Source organism: Cylas formicarius, unplaced genomic scaffold (genome assembly GCF_029955315.1).
Source record: "Cylas formicarius isolate icCylForm1 unplaced genomic scaffold, icCylForm1.1 PGA_scaffold_3__17_contigs__length_32017465, whole genome shotgun sequence".
Taxonomy (NCBI): domain Eukaryota; kingdom Metazoa; phylum Arthropoda; class Insecta; order Coleoptera; family Brentidae; genus Cylas; species Cylas formicarius.
Window position 1 is genome coordinate 11,040,146 of NW_026844326.1, and position 16,091 is coordinate 11,056,236.

Here is a 16,091-nt window from a genome sequence, read left to right on the forward strand (position 1 = left end):
AGTTCTTAAAATATATTTTCCGAACTTTCTGAAACCATTATTTTGATAATCCTAATGGCAAGTGTGGGATACTTGCAAAGTTAGAAAAAAAAGACAAATTTTAAATAAAATATTTACTGCTTAATAAATTATAGTGCCTTGAAAATTAAATTAATAAAATTATTAAAATATCTGCTAAGCTGCATGCTAAATAACTAAGGTTTTTTTTACAAACATTATCTCATAAAAAACTTTGAGAAAAAAATATTACCTACTAGGTTATAAATGCCACTTTATAATAATAAGCAACTCGCGAAGAAAATAAAAAAAAATTGGATAGCCTCATATAAGGAAACAAAGAATTTATTGAAAAATACCTTAAATGTTAAACACAATCATAGTACAAACACACCCCATAATAAAATAGATCATTTAAATACAACTGTGTCCAACATAGCACCCAAACACTGCACAATGTTATTAGTCATCAAAACATCAACTTTTTCTTCCAAGTGCCTTTTCGGATCTTGTTTGCCGACATTCTTTATGGCCAGTTGTTCAGGAGTCATCTTTTCTTCTTCTTCAAGCGCCTTGTTATAATTCTTTGCCAGTTCCAACATTTCACCCACAGTTTTCTCGTTTACACTACAATTCTCGGAGTAATCGGCCAAAGTGAGACCATCCATCCATGACTTTTTGTGCAAGTTAAGTAACATTTTCTGTTCCAGCTCATTTTTTCTATAATTAATACTTATAGAATAGTAATGTCTATTTAAGCCATGAATTAAAGCTTGTACTGATGGTTTCTGAAGGTGTCCCAAATTAGAAGTTGTTTGTCTGGGTTCCTGGCCCAAAACCATCATATTTGGATTTATAAGACTAAAACATATGCATTAAAAAAAAAATAAAAATTTGAAGGGTCAAAAATTCTTACCGAAATGCATCAATCACAACCTTTCCTTTAACTGATTGAATTGGATCAACTACAACTGCCACAGCTCTTTCAGAGAGAGCTTCAAAAGATTGCTGGGTGTTAATATCGACCCCAGATAACCAACAACCAAATCCAGGGTGAGAGTGGTACCAACCCACGACCATTTCTGGTCTTCCAGTTTGCCGCAGCATGTCCAACATTTTTGCTTGAAATACCGGATCTACTGCTTCAACACTAACACCGGTACCAGTCTGGGGCATGGCAAAAACGTCTATTACTCGTACCGTATAATCATCGACAAATTCTCCTATTAATAGATGCTTAGGGACCATCTTAAGTTATGACTTTCGAATACATACCCAACATAAGACCCATAACCTCCATAGGTACGCCCGCCCGACCATGTTTTAGCATTTTCAAGAGAGCCAACGAAGATATGTAGACCTGCTCTGCAGTATCTACCACTGGAGCATCTGATGGGGGCGGCGCTTGACTCAAACCGGGCATTCCTCCACCAAGGCGAAGCAATCGATCCATTTTCAAGAATTTAAGTAGTTACAATGAAGCCAAATCAAAAATCAATTCTAACTATTTTTCGAAATTTAAGCACCGTAAGCCCTAGTCCCCAAAAACTTTAATAGTTACAATTCTACCTATGCAAATACTTTTGTTTGATAAATGTCAAAAATAAAATGCAGAATCATCAACGGAGTAATCCTGTTCTCTGCCCATGATTTTTTTTTGGTTATGTTCAATACCAGAAAAACTAATCATTTCTGACATTAGTGGTCCATGGTAGTTCGGAATAGCTGAACTTACGTGGGACAAAATCGAATTATTTAAGTAACAAATAATACTGATACTAATAATAACATTAATACTAATACAATATTACAAGTCGATGTCATTCGAACTAACTCACGTAATAATTGCTGTTGAAATATTGAACGATTGCGTTTTCACACAATTCACATGGTCCAGATTGATTATATCCACTATCCACGTTATACAACGCTTAACAAAGTAACAGTCAGAAACGCGATAACTAAGTTATTACCCCTGTTAAATTGAGAAAGAAAAATAAAAATAAATTTTCAGCGAATATTGGCAAAATGATCGTAATGTCAATGTCCAAATGTGGTAAAAGTAATTAATCACACAATCGCCCAATCATCCTACAATCTTGCCCAATTAATCTTAGTGTTCTGAGTGAAAAATAAGTTTGAAAAATGGTTCGTCGTAAATCATGGCCATACAAGCAAAAAAAGAAGAAGGTATATGTCATAACCTTACGAAGTGCACGGCCAAAAATAGTTTAAAAACGGCCTTGCTAGGATAATGTGTTATATATATAAAGTTATATTTTACAAAATTTAAAATAAACAAGCCAATGGGAAACAGCAATGCCTCCGTCGTAAAAGCAACATTGGGAGGAGGTCCCAAGGGCTTAGGTTTTGATTTTCCTTTTCTCTAACTTTTGAAGCAGTCAACTATTTTCTAGGCGATCCAAATGATAAATCTCTCAGAAAGGTGGAAATTGATGTTCTAGTACCGAAAAAAATGAGAGAAATAGCAAGGACAGAAAAATGTGTTCCAGAAGTTGCCAAATTTACAGAATGTTGTAAAAGTACAGGTTTGCTGATGGTAGTACAATGTAGAAAAGAAAATGCAAACTTAAAAGCTTGTTTAACTAAATGGTATAATGATGAGGACTTCAAGGAGCATTGTAAACAAGAATACCTTAAGGAAAGAACTGAATATAGGCGCACTGGTATATCTCAACAATTGAAAAGAATGGGATGAATTAATTACTTTTATTATCAATTAGTATAAAAAGTGTTTTATTTAGGTATTCCCAACCTTTCTTGTGTAGGATTCCATCTCCTAACTAATATTTCTAAAATTTTTATGCTTGATAAGTCACTAAAATCAACTTCATTTTCCTTTGCCCAGAAAAGCTTGCAAATTATTAACTCCTTTGCTGCAGTTTCACACAAGCGATTTAAGCCAAATAAATCAATGTTCCTAGCTGACTTGTCGCTGTCCTCTTCACCTTTTATAACTTCAATGATAACCACATAACTAGCATGGTAAAATGGAGGACCTTGTTTGTAAAGTACTGAAAGCCAAGAATTCAAAAAATTGTTTTAAAAATATACTGACTTACAGAAATCACCACCAAACTTAATCCCTGGTTTGACAATCCAGTTTTTTGATCTGTAGTAAAAGTAAACAATATAATTACGAACAAAATAATGTTGTTTGGAAAATAATTTCCACATATCTTTCAAAGATAACTTTTTATCATTAAAATACACAGTAAGGCATTTCAGAGCACTGGCTAAAAAAAAAGCTTCCTCTAAACTTAGCCATAGTTTTTCTCGTAATGATGAGTTATCCATATGGTAGACTGGTTTAACGTTTGTAAAATACTCATCATCTGATTCACTATCTGGGACAACAATTACTTTGTCAGGTATGATTTTAATGTTGTTTACCAGGGATAAAGAGGTTGAAATATTTGTTCTCGTTTGGAACTGCCTTTTACGTAGTAGCTCAGGTTTCGTCACAAATTGAGGATAACTTCTAGATAGATTTGCTTTACCGAAATAACCTCTAGAAATTAGATTTTTTGCATCTGCTTCACATTCTACTAAAACGGAAAATTCGTTAAAAGTTCCTGTCATTTCATGTAAAGATCCGTCCTTCTTAAGAACTATAGGAAGAGAGGTATTCATGTGTATTTTGAAATTTCTTTTTGGTTTGGGTTCGGTAAGTTCCATTATCTAAAAATTTGAATTTCGCGCTTAAAAGCAGGTTGTTCCGTTTATGCAATCTTCTGTCCTCGTTCTTTACGTGGGGAGAGTGAAGTTTATCGAATCATGTGGTTGGCAGCTTACGTCAATAATCACAAGACTTCATTCAACTTCGACAAAATTTTATTTTTGTGGGTGTATCGTACACCAGTTCCCGAAGAATCCAAGTTACAATCAATTAAGGAATAATGGCTACAACAAACTTATCTACAACGGACCCTAAAATCAAGGATATAATAACATCGCTAGATGATGACAAAATTGGTAAACCGTTTTTTTATATTTTAAGATTTCGTGTTTTTTACCCGTCTACTTCTTTCCAACATTCTTTTAACGAACGATTGCCTCTTACAGTTTTTTTAATTCTCACAAACTTTTTCACTTCGTTTTATTTTAATTAATCGGGTTTTTAATTAAACCAAGGCGTGTATGATCAGGCTTCGCCTCACGTGACATTTATTTTCTTTCTGTTTATGATAATATACCAGCGGTTTCAAAAAGTTGATGTATTTGGATTATGAAAACTATTTTTGGATTTCGTTGAGCAGCTTAAACTAGTTTTAACAATTACGTGGAGTGTTTCGGCTGAAGGATAAGGTTTGGATAATTCCCATTTTCCAAATATGCAATTTATTTCAGACATGCTAGCAGCAACTAGTGTTTTGCAGCACAAAGCGACGGATATCCGCAACCAAAAGGTTAACTGGCAATCCTATTATCAGTAAGTTTTAACAATGTTTTAAATAATATTTCTGAAACAAAACGTCTAGGTCACGCATGATTTCCCAAGAAGATTACAATTTTATTGTGGCTTTTGATGTCAATGATAGTCAACAACGTGAGGCGTTACTGAAAGGAGACTCTAAGCAAGCTGCTCAGACGCTATTGAATTTATTGGGACATGTTTCTAAAGACCAAACATTGCAGTATATCCTTGTATTGGTGGATGATATGTTACAGGTTAGCGTCTGTCAATAATTATTTCATACTATATAATTTGTGGATAATTGAATATTAGTTACAACTCGTCATTGACTTGCAGGAGGATCGTAGCAGGGTGGAAATTTTTCATGAATATGCTAGGATTCGAAAGGAATCTGTTTGGGGTCCTTTTTTAAATCTCCTCAATAGACAAGATGGTTTCATAACAAACATGACATCCAGAATTATAGCAAAAATTGCTTGCTGGTCACAAACCCCAATGGAAAGGTCGGATTTACACTTTTATTTGACCTGGCTCAAAGATCAATTAAAATCTCAGGTATTACAAATTTGACCATTAAGGTCGTTATTATTTTTGAAATAATTTTTTGTTTTTATGACGTTTTATAGGTAGTTTACTTTTTTTTCTTTGCTGCATGTTTAACGCTTAGAATTATCGCTTTTGCTATGGCTAACTGCACTTTTAACTAACAACTGACTCTTACATTACACTGTACATATTATATACTAATTTGGCTAATATATATTTAATTGGATATTAAAAAAATAGTATAAAATTTGGGTACAAAATTAGCGATATATTATTTGTATTGTACCTTAAAGAACGAGTAATTGATAAACAGTTAAATATCAGGAAATGTCACTATCAAGGACAATCGGAATTGTAAATATGTTGTCATTTGTTTCATTGCAAAAAATGTACCCTTGCATACCATTGTTCCCATAGGAGATAAAGAATAAGCTCTCCTGTTCAAAACTGCTACATAAAAAAGAGAAAAAGAGTTGTTACAACATTATACAAAGCGCGAACTCCATACTGTTTGGGATGTCCTTAGCTGATGCCACCAGAGTCGCTCAGGAGGTACAAAAAATTGGCCAAATTTCAATTTACTTTTGTTTCCTTCGGTAAAGTTTTGTGTTGTGTTTTTCTTCTGTGTTTCTTTCTTCTATCGTTAACAAGTTGTTTTTGTCTTTATGAAGAAAATTGCAAATGTGTTACAAGCCATAATGCAATTATAGCGATCTTCTGTGTTCTTTTGAAATGTAGGTTTTAAGAAGATGGTTAATGCCTACAATTTCGGATCTTATAAGTTTAAGATTTTCAGTTATCCACATTGTTATTGGCTACTGTAAAGACAAAATCGACATCTCTCTATGTTTTGTGTTTTTTTTTGTTTGTATTTACTAAACCCACATCCAGCCCTAAGGAGGGGCTTATTCTCGAGCTTGGTTATTGATATATTTTTGTATATCTCAAAAATCCAAAGTTTCACTTATCCAGCAAGTTGAAGAGGTGCATTTTTTCGTAAACGTTCCTCATTCATTCAGTCACGTGTTCGCTTTCCAATCGCCTCATAGGTTGCGGGTCGTGCCATACTCAAACACACGAGTCACGTTCACTTGTTACAAAAAAGACACGATTCACAAAAAGAAATTGTCCGGATTTTAGTACGACTCGCTCGCTGCTCAACAGCCAGATATGCTTAAGGGAGACACCACCGAACACTATACGGAAAATCGTTTCGACGAGCAGGCCAGCTCGTTCAACGAGATATCGGTATTATACATTAACACATTTGATAGTTTAATACCGAGTGGATTTTGGGCTGCAAATTTGCGATTTTGCTCAGTTTATAGGTTTATTTTTGTTGTAAAAACAATCTCGGTCGACCTAAAATCCACTACACAACTAACAAACTGTTTTCAATGTGACCAGTATTGCACAAATTGACAACACTTTTGCATGGAACATCGCTATCTGGTATTCTCCTAAAATGTTTTGTGGTTAAAGTTTGATCCCAAACCAAAAACATAAATTTTTGAAATGAATGTGTAGAGACTGTAGATGACTAGAATAAAATAGAATAGAAAATAGAATTTTTAAAAAGTAATAAAAAAAATGATGGTGCCTTTTTTTATGTTGACTCTATATGGGTCCCAATTTGCCGCAGTTTTTGAATAAATAAGTGGTGCCGTTTTTATTTTAAAGTTAATTTTGCATTGGTCAAAAGTGGGCCTGGAATGATCTCATTCTAATTCGCTTAACGATATACCATTTTTACGACATAATCCGGTATTTAACTTTGGTAAATTTTTATGAAGGTCTAACCGCAGGCCTACCTTCCTTCCGTTTCTTTTTGTACCCTCAATAAATAAATTCCCAATTCCATAATGACATGCCAAAACCGTACATCGGTACTTCATGGCTGAGATTATTCGATTATTACTAATCCATGTAATGAAAAATCTATTCTTACCTTAAAATCTTTTTTATAAATATAAATGAAAAAGTAAATTTAGCCACAAAACAATTTTAGAATATTTATTAAAAAAAAGTTATTCTACATAAAAATAATCACTATCGTCACTGGCCTCGTCCCCTAGAAAAATATTTTATAGTCATTATGTTAAACGCTTGAATTGGAAATCAGTTTGTGTTTTTAATATAAGAGATCAATCTATCTAATGGGCAAATTCAACTTGAAATTGAGCTACCTCGAGTAGTGACGGTTTTAGGAAGATTTATAAAAAACACTAATATGAATTAATATATAAGTTTAATCAAAGAAAATTTCCCTATTCTTAAAATATAACACGCACGGCACAATTCTTGTCGGCTAAAATCGTAAATACGGCCCTGGTACATGTGCTGAAAAGAATGGTCCCTTCAGGTTTACAACAGGGGGGTCTTGAACTCATTCCCCAGTCAAAACCATAAAAGGTTGTAAAAACGGTATGTCATCCGTCGAATTTTACTAGAACACATTGATACCTGCTTTTTTTGCGGGAATAGCCGATTACTATGCTGACCTTCCCCCCAAAAATTATAAAGAATGCCGTTTATGATGGCAAAGTTGGTTAAAGTGGAAAGTGGTATTGGTGTGTTTATTCTGTAAAATTTTTTAGCTTTTTACTTTACAGCGTAGAAATGGGGATTCATAAATAATACTGAAACTTCTATAAATGTGGATTAGAAGATTAATTGCACATATCTTGAATTTTTTAATTAATCAGTAAATGCAATAACAGATAAACGTAATTAAAATTTAAAATTAAAATTAAGTTAATCAAATTTTAACCGCAGAATCAGGGTCTGCTGCTCATAATAAATTTCGGAGGTATTGGACAAGCTTTGCGATAAAATTACTATCAGAACTATATGGTCATTTTTGGGGCAAATATTTTAGCTTTTTAATAGTTTTTTCATAAAAAAAATAGATAATGTGAAGATGTTATTGATAACTTTTTAAATTAATTTTGAGAAAAACATAAACTTTTGGATTTCTGAATTTTGCTCAAACTCGCGCCTGAATTTGGAAAAAAAATCGCAATCGTGTGTTTCATAGGCAATGAAAAATAAAAATATGTAACAAATTTAATTAAATATGTATTAAAAAGGCAATCGATAATAAAAATTTGAGAATCAAAAAACTCTGATGTGATACAAACCAGTGTCCCGCAGCCTTTACGAACTGATTATTGTGTATTTGTTTTTATTTAGATAAAAATTTTCTGTGTTTTAAAAACCTTTATATTAGGGAATCCAGAAAGCATGATCCTTATATAACTTTAGACACGATACCGGGCAAAATTCAGGTATGTAAATGTTGGTTATAGTATCGATGTATCTTGCATGCGTGAAGTGGGTTACTGTGTTCACTGTATAAGTACATTTTCAATTGAAAGGTTAAAGATGAAATCTTTCTATCGAATAAGCCAAAATGTATTTCAGGCGTAATTTTTTTTTGTTTTTTAAATATAGAATAATGAGTACATTCAGTCGGTGGCTAGGTGCCTGCAAATGATGCTCCGAATAGATGAGTATCGTTTTGCATTTGTATCCGTAGACGGCATATCAACGTTGTTGACCGTCCTGTCCGGAAGAGTGAACTTTCAGGTAGGTGCGAGTAATATTACTGATATGACTAAAGAAATTCAGCGTCACTTTTGGAAATTTTAAAATAATTTTTCAACAACTTTGACCAATAATATTTCTTATTCTGGGACCGACTATGTATTATTCAATCAGACATAAAGTGCCATATTATAGATATCTGTAAATTTGTTTTAAACAATTTCTAAATTTAACATAAATTGCGAAGATTTGATGTCACAGGTGCACAATGAGATAATAATACGAATTGTTCTCTTTGGTATACATCTTTCATACTCAGTTCTCAAATTTTCTATAAAATCTGAATTTCATGAAATAATAAAAAAAAAACAAGACGAGGAGTATTAAAAACTATACCAGACACGAGAACATAATTTAATTTAGTTTTTTTTTAATTTGGTCAAACTGAGGGTATTCTTAATAGCATTTGACAACATATTATATCGGCAGGACTTTTATTGCCTGTTCTTAGCGCCCTTAGCGATGTTTTAAAGTCATTTTTACTCCTTGCAGTCATTTGCAGTTCATAGCATGAATGTCGTTACTCCTATTATACAAATATTTCTTTTTAAATATATGGGTACAGACGTCTGAAATTGTAAAAATATCCTAACAAGAAGTCTGACTTTTTACACTGAAACCCGTGTTATGTTGCGCTGAGAGTATTGCAGTTTGACATTAGAAACAGTAATCTCTTCGGAAAGCAATATTCAACAATTTTTCTAGAGATGGGTGCAATGTAAACCGGTGTGTTAGAGTTTCTTTTATCGTTTTTCTTTTAGTTTCGGCAAAAGTGTTCAGAAAAAACGCTAGGTAGTTCTGATATATTTTGATTATTTTTGGCGGTAACAATCTTGTATATCCAGGGTATCTACTAATCATTTCATGTTCATCACTAATGTATATGTAATCGGCAAAAAAGTTTCTTTTCATTAGTAAAGTTATTTATTATTATTTTTAACGACTTCCATGTCATAAGGAAAATTGTTAATTTTCATTTTGACATTCGTTACTTATTGATCTAGTAGCAAAAAATTAAATAGAAAATTGAGATTTTTTCCTTTTTTCAATAAATAAATGTCTAATGCGTTCGTATTTTCAGTCTTCTTTGAAGTAATCCTCAAGAAATACTGCTATTTCTGACTAAAATATTTTTGTAAAGTTCGGTATACTTAAATATTTTGGATGTCTAAGTTTATGAAGTTAGTTAGTATTTTTACACAAAAATGTATCGTTAGATGAAGAAATTAATCAGAACACCCCATTCTCCATAGATTAATCTTTTTCACTTGTAAAATTTCCCATTGCTTTTATTAAATCATATGTGACTAGGGTTGTGGAATTGACCAGTCAAATTTTTTGGTGTCAATTGATCGGTCGATTGACCGAAATAATTTTAAAAATAGCATAAAATTTATATTTATTTATATTGTGCGTTACGTCGCCGTCGCGTCGTTCTGGGAACCAAATGGAGTCGATATTATTATTGGGAATCCCGGAATCGCTTTGTATCATATTCCTTGAAGAGGGTTATATGTAAATTGACCATCACAAACGCAAACTTTATTATAAAATACATATTATTATTAAATAATGATAGGTAACACTCTACAATTGAATCGGTGAAAACCATACAAGTCCAAAATCAGCGTTGCCAGAAAATCAATAAAAACCAAATCAGAACACCCCATTCTCCATAGATTAATCCTTTTCACTTGTAAAATTTCCCATTGCTTTTATTAAATCATATGTGACCAGGGTTGTGGAATTGACCAGTCAAATTTTTTGGTGTCAATTGATCGGTCGATTGACCGAAATAATTTTAAAAATAGCATGAAATATATATTTATTTATATTGTGCGTTACGTCGCCGTCGCGTCGTTCTGGGAACCAAATGGAGTCGATATTATTATTGGGAATCCCGGAATCGCTTTGTATCGTATTCCTTGAAGAGGGTTATATGTAAATTGACCATCACAAACGCAAACTTTATTATAAAATACATATTATTATTAAATAATGATAGGTAACACTCTACAATTGAATCGGTGAAAACCATACAAGTCCAAAATCAGCGTTGCCAGAAAATCAATAAAAACCTTTTAACATTGAAACTAGTCGACATATTTTTTTAATGGTAGTTTTTCGAAAAATAAAATGCACTACGAATCGCAAATAAAAAGAGGGGATGGACTATTACGGTTTTTTAATTCAACCCGCTATATAAAAAAAACTAATGAATATTTGTGGGTTTTTTTAATGTTTATTCAGGACAAAGAAAATACGTTATCAAAACAGACATCTCAATCATCATTTTCAGCATTTGTATTCCATAATGTGATGTGGTAATAGAATTCCAAGACTTCACAGTGGGTATACCTCATTACCTTCTTGATGCGCATTTTTTTTTTCATTAATTGGTACTGGTCCTTGATATGCTTTATTATTGGGCAGAGGTGGGTTGCGCTTACGTTGTTTGAGTAATTTAAAAGTATGGGAGTGTAAACCATCTATATATTCCCAGGTTTTAACATATCCTGGATTAGCACTTTCATACAGGAACTGAGGATCGTTTGATACAGCAAATGTTTCCTTATTGGAACCGGTGCCTCCAGTGCTACACGTTTTTTTTATTGTAATTAGGCCACCAGTTCTTAAAATCAGTAATGTCAGTGTGTTGGATTCGCTTCACAGTAAATGGTTGCCTTTTTCTGGAAGTCACTATTAAATTCTCATATTTTTCTGGAGTGTAAATTCGGCCATGTTTTCTGAAATTCCGTTTTGCACATCGGAAATCTCGGTCGCAGAGCAGGAACGAATGTCCACTTACTGGAAAGTAGTGATAGATTTTGTTGAACCTGTTGGTTGCCTGTAATGCTAAGAGGAAATGAACTGTTGTTTGGTTTCGGTTCTGCGCTGCACATCCATCGGAAAATAAATGCAGTTCAGTGATTTCAGGTGGTATATGATTCTTTGTGTAATCATTCAGAAATGTGCGCACTTCATTAGGTCCCTTCTGACCTTCACCTTCATGGGAAGTATAAAAATAACGAGTATTCTCCTTGAGATTGTGTATTTGGAATGCAAATACCCAGAGCTGCCTAAAATATAATATTTCCTGGACTATAATGAAAAGCTAGTCCCATTACTTCTGGTCGTTGAGAGCACAGGTTTTGCACTTTTATGGACCATTAGTTCCGCTGCAACTACTCTTTTTGCGTTATCGTTAAGGTTAACATCCTTCAGCTTCGTTCCATGTCTTTCATACTCTGAGCATACATCAACCTGTGGCCTCCCAATCTTAAAAGCGAAGTTTTCATTAAAATATTTCAAATAGAATTCGTATTTAACTAAATTTTCCAGCTCTGGATATTTTGCGACAAACAATGCATGCATTTTCTTCGCATCCAAAGATGCATCTAAATAACGAATGGTTTTGGAGGAATAATGTGAAGTGAGTCCATTCATCGCACAATATTATTATGCCTGCCTCTGAGACCCTGTGGTGATTTACCTGCCAAAAGTAGGGTATTCAGACGCTGAACTTCCCAGTGTGATATAGCATGAAGAATACCTGTTTGCACACGGAAATTCGATCTGGGCCTTTCAAAACAAAATTAAAGTTTAATTTTCTTTCTTGTTTGTTTTCCGCAGCTCTAACGCGATGTCTCTGGATTAATTTTGCTTCCATGAGTCCTTGTAAATACGTGTCTTGTTGGTTTTTTGACGGCCGGCTAAGTAGCTTGGATAAAACAGATTTTTTGTCTTCTTCAGTAAACTGTTCCATGCATTTTTTTGTACAACTATAAGATAAAACAGTTATTTTGCAAACCATCAAATATATTGTTAAAAATTATTAACTTACCGGCATGCATGTCCTACAGTGTTTGAATTAACGTGCTTCCCCTTTTTAGATACATATTCCTCATCATGTCTTTCTTATGTTGTGTTTCAACTAGCGACATTCCTTTTTCTTTTTATACTAACACTACTAGATTCATTACCTCCTTCACTATCACTGGGTAGTCATTCTAGGGGCGCAATCAGAGACAACTTTTACTTTTAAATGTCAAATTTTGGATGTGTACGGTTTTCGAACTTACCGATCCAATTGCAAGATGTTACTTAAAAAACATTTTTTGATTAGTCAATTAAGAAGTGGTCAATTGACCATTCCCAACATTATATGTGACTATCAAGTTTTGTATAAAGCTCTTCGTTTTTTACATTTGATCGGTACCGTTAATGTAGGTTCAGTATCAGTTGATTTTCTGCCTGTGGGTGCTTACTTTTAATTCCCTGCTGGCTGAGAAGATGAATAAGTTCAACGTCATCCCAATTTTGGCCGATATCTTGAGTGATTCGGTTAAAGAGAAGGTAACCAGAATTATCTTAGCCGTGTTCAGAAATTTAATCGAGAAACCGGAAGATCAGCAAGTAGCGAAAGAGCATTGCATCGCTATGGTTCAGAGCAAGGTACGTCGACGATACCGGGTGGTGTTAAAAATCCGTGCGCTCAACAACCAATTTTTTTTTTCAGGTACTGAAGCAATTGCAAATTTTCGAACAGCGCAAATTCGACGACGAAGATATATCGGCCGACATAGAGTTTCTATCCGAGAAACTGCAGGCTTCCGTTCAAGATCTAAGCTCCTTCGATGAATACGCGACCGAGGTGAAATCGGGTCGGTTGGAATGGTCACCGGTGCACAAGAGTAAATTTTGGCGGGAGAACGCTCAACGCCTCAACGAAAAAAACTACGAACTTTTGCGTATCCTTATCCACTTGCTCGAAACCAGCAAGGACCCTCTGGTGCTCAGCGTGGCTAGTTTCGACATCGGAGAGTATGTTCGTCATTATCCCCGCGGAAAACAGTAAGTTATTTATTTGCTAACATTAAAACCACTCGCTATTCTAATTTTTTCTTCCCTTTTGACATTTTTTGGAGGAATTTCCACAACCTTATCTCCAAGCTGATTTGTGGATAGTAATGTTTTACACCACTTAATTCATAATATTCCATCAAAAGTAATCTTCAAACTTGATAGTCTTTTCTAATATGTTTGCAGCGTAATCGAACAATTGGGAGGCAAACAGCTGGTAATGCAACTACTCGCCCACGAAGATCCGAACGTTCGTTACGAGGCGCTTCTCGCCGTCCAAAAGTTGATGGTCCACAATTGGGAGTACTTGGGTCGCCAGTTGGAGCAAGAGGCGGGCGTAGATAAAAATGCCCCTAAGCCGGGAGCGCCAGTAGCCGGCAAAGCGTAATTTAAGACAAGTGCTTATTCCCATTTGTAACTTCGCAAGAGCAGTATTGTTTCTTTTGTAGAGGCCTGACCGGTACGAAAATCCACGTACCAAATTCATGGCCGTAATGTACATAAGTGTACAGTTGTTCCACATTCCTGGGTTAAACCTATGAAGTATTTAGTCGGTCTGCTTTAGAGTTCTTCACAACTATTATATATTGTATATAAAAAAAATATAAATTTTGTTAAATGTTACTGTTTGTGACGTTTTGTGTTATTAAATAGTTTAAAATTTCTTAGTATCTGTTATAAACATTTTCCAAGAAAATTTTTGCTCAAGATTACAGAATCACAGCTAACCATCTAAAAGAACTATTACAAAAATATATCAAAAGGTCAAACAAGTGAAAAAGCAAATTCCTATTTGTTTTGGATGGAGTAATCCAGACCTTATTCCCCACATGAGTTAAATTTAATAAAAGGCGAAAATCTTCAAATGTTCAGTAAGAATATTTTTATTGATAGGTAATCCAGAACAAATCACGTACCCTTCACATTTTTAATCATATATGTATTGCTCCCCCTACACTGGCAAACAGCTTGATTAAGCGTTTTTTCAAACATCTACATAAAAGTTATCTAACAGCATTTACTCAGAGTATTAAATTATTCCAATATTGATTTTTATTATAGTGAAATACAACAATAAATAATTTCAAACTATTTGATTTAAGATTACACAGAATTTGAGGTTGTAGAATAGACAAATAAATTCACTGGAACCACTTTTAATGCCTCTTACATTGTAAAAAATTTTATTAAAAAACTGGGAAGACAAATAGTTTTAACACATTTATCATTTTGTGTAATGTAGAATCTTAGCCTATTCAGCAGATAAAAATAAGTAGAAAAGTTCATATAAACTTTGCCCTAAAATGCTTTGTTCGCGAGATAAAGCAAAAAAAAAAATGTTTTTTCCTACTTAAGTTCCTTTTACACTTTGTTTTTAAACTTGGTAGCTATTATTGGCACTAGGTGGCAATTAACTGCACATGCAAAAAAAAAATAGATTTGTTTTGGGTATCTAAATTTCGGCGTTCCACATTTTTCATTATTTAAATTAAGTAAAACGGTCTCACGAATGCCACTGGTTAAACAGAAGCAAGTCCATCTGTGTTATTTGTTTTTAAATGGCAATAACACCTAGCAAATTCAAAAGCAAATTGTAGAAAATTTTAAATTGGGAAAAAACGATTTTTTTCGCAATAATTCAACACCCTTTTTTAATTATTTTTATCCCATGTCTAGAATGACTACACTTCATGATCGCTTGCGTATAGTTTTAATCGAGTTCTTCTCTCTTTATGTAGTTCTTTTAAAAATAATTTAATACGCAAATAACTTTCTTTAGTCATTCTACTTTTCTCGTTTTTTAATTCCAATATATCTCTGTAGGACCTCTGAAATTTGAATATGGCCGCTACGAAATGCCAAAATGAAAATTCCGGCCAAAGGACTTTGGCAAATTGAAAAATCGCTTTAGAATTTTGCCAAAGCAAAAAATCGCTTAGCCTGACCTCACCAGAGGTTCTTACTAAAAGATCAGTTCCCTTACTACTGTACAAACATTTTGTAAGCAATTCTTCATTAATATCTTCAATTGTTATTTTTTTATTATACACGCCTTCTGCTACGGATTTTACAGCGTTTACTATTTCATCAGTGGAAGTGTATGAAAACGCGACATTTAAGAAAAACTTTTTGTTCTTCCTTGTTAAAAGTACCACTTTCGCAATCAGTTTTTTCAGTTCGGGAGGTAGCAGTGCCAAATTTCCAATATACCTTACACAGACGCCTTCATTTTCTAACTTCTTCTCATTTTCCAATAATTTGATGCAATGATCTGTAGCTAGCTGCATTAAAGTGAATACTTCTTTCTCACTGCGTGTAAAGTTTTCTATGCTAAAAGCATATACTGTCACCTCCTTTATACCCAATTCGAAACACCATTTTAAACATTCTGATAATTTTTTTACTCCTCTACTATGGCCTTCGGTTATTTCAAGATTAAACTTTTTGGCATATCGCCGATTGCCATCCATTATAAAAGCCACATGTTCTGGTATTGGTCCACACTTTAAGACTTCTAGGCAAATCTGTTGAATTGATGATGATGCTTTTTTGCAGAACGCAGACATGTCTTGCACGTATCTCAACTTTTAATATAATTGTGTGTTAAACCATTACAATACTGTTTAGTTTAAAGTACAAT

At 33.7% G+C, this 16,091-nt stretch overlaps 5 protein-coding genes across 7 annotated transcripts; 2 read left to right on the forward strand and 3 right to left on the reverse strand.

The window, feature by feature from the left end:
* Positions 1-326: 326 nt before the first annotated feature.
* Positions 327-1,628, reverse strand: LOC132699293 (26S proteasome non-ATPase regulatory subunit 14). Its single transcript, XM_060665927.1, has 3 exons — positions 1,273-1,628; positions 914-1,220; positions 327-858 (listed from the first exon to the last, which is right to left on the reverse strand). The coding sequence occupies exons 1-3, from the start codon at positions 1,448-1,450 to the stop codon at positions 408-410; spliced, it is 936 nt and encodes a 311-aa protein (XP_060521910.1). The 5' UTR covers positions 1,451-1,628; the 3' UTR covers positions 327-407.
* A 561-nt stretch (positions 1,629-2,189) lies between these two features.
* On the forward strand, positions 2,190-2,749 carry LOC132700127 (COX assembly mitochondrial protein homolog). Its single transcript, XM_060667255.1, has 2 exons — positions 2,190-2,364; positions 2,415-2,749. Exons 1-2 carry the CDS (start codon positions 2,304-2,306, stop codon positions 2,714-2,716), a joined length of 363 nt encoding a protein of 120 aa, XP_060523238.1. The 5' UTR covers positions 2,190-2,303; the 3' UTR covers positions 2,717-2,749.
* Positions 2,750-2,754: 5 nt separating this feature from the next.
* Positions 2,755-3,703, reverse strand: LOC132700122 (tRNA-splicing endonuclease subunit Sen2). Its single transcript, XM_060667251.1, has 2 exons — positions 3,081-3,703; positions 2,755-3,032 (listed from the first exon to the last, which is right to left on the reverse strand). The coding sequence occupies exons 1-2, from the start codon at positions 3,694-3,696 to the stop codon at positions 2,755-2,757; spliced, it is 894 nt and encodes a 297-aa protein (XP_060523234.1). The 5' UTR covers positions 3,697-3,703.
* Positions 3,704-3,765: 62 nt separating this feature from the next.
* LOC132700120 (V-type proton ATPase subunit H) lies at positions 3,766-14,114 on the forward strand. 3 transcript variants are annotated; one of them, XM_060667247.1, is made up of 10 exons: positions 3,766-3,993; positions 4,369-4,450; positions 4,500-4,689; positions 4,772-4,990; positions 6,122-6,229; positions 8,435-8,569; positions 12,818-13,042; positions 13,107-13,441; positions 13,637-13,848; positions 13,900-14,114. In XM_060667247.1, exons 1-9 carry the CDS (start codon positions 3,918-3,920, stop codon positions 13,836-13,838), a joined length of 1,572 nt encoding a protein of 523 aa, XP_060523230.1. In that variant the 5' UTR covers positions 3,766-3,917; the 3' UTR covers positions 13,839-13,848; positions 13,900-14,114. The 3 variants fall into 3 exon arrangements, with proteins under 3 accessions (XP_060523230.1, XP_060523229.1, XP_060523231.1); XM_060667246.1 differs by having other exon boundaries at positions 13,637-14,114; XM_060667248.1 differs by lacking the exon at positions 6,122-6,229 and having other exon boundaries at positions 13,637-14,114.
* Positions 14,115-14,235: 121 nt separating this feature from the next.
* LOC132700123 (dehydrodolichyl diphosphate synthase complex subunit DHDDS-like) lies at positions 14,236-16,022 on the reverse strand. The gene has a single exon (XM_060667252.1). It carries the CDS (start codon positions 16,015-16,017, stop codon positions 15,133-15,135), a length of 885 nt encoding a protein of 294 aa, XP_060523235.1. The 5' UTR covers positions 16,018-16,022; the 3' UTR covers positions 14,236-15,132.
* Positions 16,023-16,091: the final 69 nt, after the last annotated feature.